General features: G+C 41.6%; 1 protein-coding gene across 3 annotated transcripts; it reads left to right on the top strand.

Annotated features, from left to right (window-relative positions):
• The first annotated feature begins 2,348 nt into the window (after positions 1-2,348).
• Positions 2,349-5,343, top strand: LOC115113592 (haptoglobin-like). Of its 3 annotated transcripts, XM_029641392.2 has the most exons (4): positions 2,349-2,494; positions 2,825-2,934; positions 4,081-4,349; positions 4,573-5,343. In XM_029641392.2, exons 1-4 carry the CDS (start codon positions 2,490-2,492, stop codon positions 5,146-5,148), a joined length of 960 nt encoding a protein of 319 aa, XP_029497252.1. In that variant the 5' UTR covers positions 2,349-2,489; the 3' UTR covers positions 5,149-5,343. The 3 variants fall into 3 exon arrangements, with proteins under 3 accessions (XP_029497252.1, XP_029497253.1, XP_029497254.1); XM_029641393.2 differs by lacking the exons at positions 2,349-2,494; positions 2,825-2,934 and adding an exon at positions 2,984-3,565; XM_029641394.2 differs by lacking the exons at positions 2,349-2,494; positions 2,825-2,934 and adding an exon at positions 3,587-3,727.
• The last annotated feature ends 329 nt before the right edge of the window (positions 5,344-5,672 follow it).

Raw genomic sequence — 5,672 nt, 5'->3', positions numbered from 1 at the left:
GAACCTCGGTCAACAGCCACGTGGAATTCACATGATTTCGCAAAGCTGGTATTTTAAAAGCTTGGATCCTTTACAACAAATGCAAAAACACTAAGTAAATGTTTCTCTCCAATGTTTCAAAAGCAAGCACATGTTATTCTTCTTGAAAAGTGAGGGTAACACTTTACTTTACACCCAGTGTCATAACCATGTCATAATATGTTATATAATATGTTTTTTCATCATCTTTTAAATACCTTGTAGAAAATGCACTTTCTGACACTGTCATGAAGCATTATGACCATCCTGTGTCACTTCACTTGGTCTAAGAAAATACACTTTATGACACTGTCAAGAAGCATTATGACCATCCTGTGTCACTTCACTTGGTCTAAGAAAATACACTTTATGACACTGTCAAGAAGCATTATGACCATCCTGTGTCACTTCACTTGGACTAAGAAAATACACTTTATGACACTGTCAAGAAGCATTATGACCATCCTGTGTCACTTCACTTGGACTAAGAAAATACACTTTATGACACTGTCAAGAAGCATTATGACCATCCGGTGTCACTTCACTTGGTCTAAGAAAATACACTTTATGACACTGTCAAGAAGCATTATGACCATCCTGTGTCACTTCACTTGGACTAAGAAAATACACTTTATGACACTGTCAAGAAGCATTATGACCATCATGTGTCACTTCACTTGGTCTAAGAAAATACACTTTATGACACTGTCAAGAAGCATTATGACCATCCTGTGTCACTTCACTTGGACTAAGAAAATACACTTTATGACACTGTCAAGAAGCATTATGACCATCCTGTGTCACTTCACTTGGTCTAAGAAAATACACTTTATGACACTGTCAAGAAGCATTATGACCATCCTGTGTCACTTCACTTGGACTAAGAAAATACACTTTATGACACTGTCAAGAAGCATTATGACCATCCTGTGTCACTTCACTTGGTCTAAGAAAATACACTTTATGACAGTGTCAAGAAGCATTATGACCATCATAATCATATAAGCCAGATATGCCTATCACGTACAGTGGAAGTCAGAAGTTTACATGCACTTAGGTAATTTTCAACCACTCTTGTTAACAAACTATAGTTTTGGCAAGTCAGTTAGGACATCTACTTTGTGCATGACACAAGTAATCTTTCCAACAATTGTTTACATACAGATTATTTCACTTATAACTCAGTGTCTCACAATTCCAGTGGGTCAGAAGTTTACATACACTAAGGTAACTGTGCCTTTAAACAGCTTGGAAAATTCCAGAATATGATGTCATGGCTTTAGGAGCTTCTGATAGGCTAATTGACATCATTTGAGGCATTATTTGAATCACCCAAATCTGGTTCATCCTTGGGAGCAATTTTCAAATGCCTGAAAGTACCATGTTCATCAGTACAAACAATAGTCCGCAAGTATAAACACCATGGGACCACGCAGCCGTCATACCGCTCAGGAAGGAGATGCGTTCTGTCTCCTAGAGATGAACGTACTGGCTAAGGTGTATGTAAACTTCCGACTTCAACTGTACATGCCCTTATATCAGTAAAAAAGAGGGTGTCTTGTCCTGCTCCTGAAATCAGTCATCAGCCACAAAGAATTGGGGTTGGTGCATGTCTGACATCAATGCGTGCGCAATTACAATGATAATTGAATATGGTCAATAAAAAAAAATATATATATATATAACATGAACATACTGTTGACATGTAGGCTATGGTGTAATGGAATGTTTTGCCCTGTGTGGTAGGTTTTGTGGGTTTTGACACTCTTATGTAGGTGTCATAACCAGCCATAAAACAACACAAAGTATGTCACAACAGGTCTAAATATGTGTCATGACAGTGTTATGACCATATTATAACAGGTTATGACATATTATAACCTGATTATATCTGTGTCATAACGTGTTATGACGCTGGATGTCAAGTAAAGTGTTACCAAAGTGAGTCATAAACAGCAAATGTGAGTCAACAACTTTTTCATTGGGGTTTTCCAAATAACATAATCAAGAAAACGTTTTGGGGATTCTGATGGTACCACATTTCTTAAATAACACACTCTGATGATGGTACCACATTTCATTTATATCCACCTCCTTTCCTAGCGATAAACCAAACTGACACAGAAATTATAGATGTGCTGTGTCCTGTTCTGGTTTCATAATTCATACCCTATGAAATGATTTATCCCTCAGATGGTCTTTTCGGATACTAGTTGGCTCTGGCTGAGCTCCAGATGGGGCCAGGGTTAGGTGTTTAGACATGATTCCAATAATGGCTTTTGCAATCTCTCTGATTTTTGGGAATCAGGTCTGAAGCTGTGTCCAGCAACATTCCCAGGGGTGGGCAGACAGGGGGTGAGTTCTCTCCTCAGCAGATATAAGGAATTGGTCCCATAACTTCTCAAGTACATTGTCTTTACAGAGGAGACACAGCTCAACATACAAACTGATAGACTGATATTTCCATCAAAATGTGGTATGTTATACCTTTCATATTCTTTCCTCAACAAAACCCTAGTTGCCTGGCAATTGTTGTCGTTGCAGTACCAATCCAAATAAATCTCTGAAATGTCTTTGGACAAAGGATCTTTGTAATATGGCAGGGAAATACAGCTACTTAAATCTTTCAAAAAACATTCAAACTGCTCTAGCTAGAGACCTTTTCTAAATATAGATAAACATGCAAGAAGCCCGAGAAGCCCTAAGTAAAGGAACCGTTAGCTGTGGTACTGGTGAGTGTTTGGGCTCTGTCTGTCAGTTGGCTCTGTGTGTGTGTACTGTACCCATGTGTTCCTTCTGTCCACAGGTCATCCCTGGCAGTGCTCCTCGCAGCCTCCTGTGTCTGTCTGGCTCAGGTCAGAATCAAAATCAAAACCCAAGAATCACATGCATTTGATGAGATCTCAGGCGATTCAGGTAACTATCTACTATCCATTCCCTGTTTTATGCCAATACAGGCTTACTTCTTCTGATTTAGATTGAAATGTCAACAAAGGGAGAGGGATTAAATGTTCTGAATGGAGAGAGGAAACGCTTTCAAACCAAAACAAGATCTTATCCCATGTCTATGTTAAGGTTATGTTAAAGTTACTCCATTGATGCAGAATATTGCACAAAAAATACTGGACATACAAGTGCAAATCTTGTATTTCCAAAACATGTTATATTTGCTGGCACATTCTGACTGGTTCGTGTAAGGATATCACTCACATTTCAATTACACTGTCACTCTAATCTGATGTTCTGAAGCCAATCTTCACTATGGCTCCCCTCAGGCTACTCTGAGCTTAGCAGACACAAGCTGTTTCTATTCAGCCTGTTGGCCTCTGTAAGAGGAAGAGAATACAGTAGCTGTGGCCAAAATGAGGATGTCACCATCACTTTCAAGTGAGAACCTTGTTAAGTCTCACGGCTCACAGCTATTATCCCGATTATCTTAAAAATCGATTCAGCAGCGACACACATGAGATGACAGGGATCAAAGAGAAGGCAAGCAGGGAAGAAAGAAAGGACAGATTCTCAGTCTCAACTTCCTCCAAGCTGAATTGTAAGATATGTCATTAGGAAAATCTACAGAGCATGAAAGCCTTTAAAAGTACAATTCCTCGAAAAATCCACCTCTCATCAAGCGTTTCAAGGAAAATGTTTGAGAAGAGAAACGACACTAATTCCATCCTCATTTAGGTTTCTGCGTATTGTGACCCCCAAGGTAATTCTGTGAAAGCTAGCCTTGTCTGGGTCAAGTCATGACAACACTTATTTTTTCAGATAATAGTAGATGATTAATTAATTTACTGAGCTTCTGTCAGGTCAAGGTTCCACAAAGCTATTACCAAATGCTGTGTGTATTCAAGTGAATAGTGCTGATTTTAGCAAACTGAAACTGAAATTAAGGCTGGAATTGTATTGAGGCACATTTCATTTTTCCGCAATAATCTTTTACAGTTGTGTTTGAGTTGCACAGCAGTATGTGCTAGGTGGTGCGATGGAGATGGGAGTGTTTTAAATATATAGAGATTGTATAGATTGTATACAAATAATGTTGTTGTGTTTCTTGCTCAGACCTGCGCTTCAGGCGTATGGTTGGGGGCACCCTGGCCCCTCATGTCCCCTGGCAGGCCATGGTCTACCTGAGTGAAAACGTCATGAACGGGGGCTTCGCTGGGGGAGCTCTAATCTCTGACCGCTGGGTCCTGACCGCTGGCAGGAACTTGTTTGTCAGAAAGAGTAGGCAGGACACCCAGGGGAAAGAACCAATCATCCCCAAGGTGTACCTAGGCATCACGCGACGCTCCCAAGCCAATGCTTCCAAAGAAGTTGCTGTTGAAAAGGTGAGCTAGTATGCCCATTACCATCTCTTTCAAACAATATTCAGACAATTCAGTATTTTCAGCAAGCAGAACTGCACTGGGCTCTCATCACTGGGCTCTCATCACTGGGCTCTCATCACTGGGCTCTCATCACTGGGCTCTCTCAGTCTTACAGGTAGTCAGAGCACAAATACAGTAGATCATCAAAAAGAGGTCCTATGAATTATTCCCTTCCCCCTTCTAGGTGGTTCTGCACCCAGGCTTCCAGAACGTGTCAGACTGGGACAACGACCTGGCTCTGATTCAGCTGAAGCGGCCATTCACCCTGAGCGAGGATGTGATGCCCATCCCTCTGCCTGAGAGGGGTGAGGACCTGGCTGAGGCAGCCCAGAAGAAAGGCATCATCACAGGCTGGGGCTTGGGGGTCCACTTCACCCCCGCTGAGTCACTGAAACACCTGGTGTTGCCTGTGGTATCGCACGGCTTCTGTAAAGCAGAGTACAACCCCAGTGGCCAAGTGCTGAGCAGGACTCCTACCATAGACGACAACATGTTCTGTACTGGAGCCAGCAAGTACCAGGAGAATGTGTGCTTTGGGGATGCAGGCGGTGCCCTGGCAGTCCAGGACCCCAAAGAGGGCAGAGTGTATGCTGCAGGGATCCTGTCCTTCGATAAGGCCTGTGCCGTGGAGAAATACGCTGTCTACATGAAGCTCTCTGCCTACATGCCTTGGATCAACAGTGTCCTCAGGGGCGACAGTGAGACATCAGCCAGTCTCCGCTCCAGTGTAATGTCTGACATGTATTCGAGGCAGTTGTAGCCTCCACTCAGCACAGTTTCAGATATGAGAGCCGGGGCTCATAATCTCCATTATGCCTTTGCAAACAAAGTCATTCTCTGCCTTGATCTTGTAAAACTCTCTCAAGTTATGACTTTCTTTGAGTGTGTGTCCTCGCCTGATTGAGTATGTCTTCCGATGTTGATTTCAAAGGATTTTCAATAAATTCATCTCTCTTAAGAAGTTTGGTTTCCGATGTTTCACCTTACAACTTTTATTCACATTTTCTTCAACTCCTATTAGAATGCTGGGAAACATGTTTTAGATCATCTCCCAAGCTGTAAGATGAGAGCATCTTAGAGCCATTAAAACAAGTAGGCTACAGCTAGGACTTGAGATGATTTTAAAGTTAATTTAAGTCATGGAATTATTAAGGACAAGATGTGATCTGGTCAAGGAGGATATTGTGATGAGATTCTAGCCACTAGATTTCTACGGCCTTTGTCAACCAGGAAGGATTTTTAAGTGGATTCTTCATGAAAACCACCCAAGAAGGAAATAACTTG

Source organism: Oncorhynchus nerka, linkage group LG28 (assembly GCF_034236695.1).
Source record: "Oncorhynchus nerka isolate Pitt River linkage group LG28, Oner_Uvic_2.0, whole genome shotgun sequence".
Taxonomy (NCBI): Eukaryota; Metazoa; Chordata; class Actinopteri; order Salmoniformes; family Salmonidae; genus Oncorhynchus; species Oncorhynchus nerka.
The sequence above is the reverse complement of the archived record's forward strand: the minus strand, read 5'-3'. Positions and strand labels throughout refer to the sequence as shown.

Coding starts and splice junctions, on each gene's coding strand:
- LOC115113592 (XM_029641392.2), top strand. Junction 2,935..4,080: donor TGAGATCTCAGGCGATTCAG/GTAACTATCTAC, acceptor TTTCTTGCTCAG/ACCTGCGCTTCAGGCGTATG. Junction 4,350..4,572: donor AAGAAGTTGCTGTTGAAAAG/GTGAGCTAGTAT, acceptor TCCCCCTTCTAG/GTGGTTCTGCACCCAGGCTT.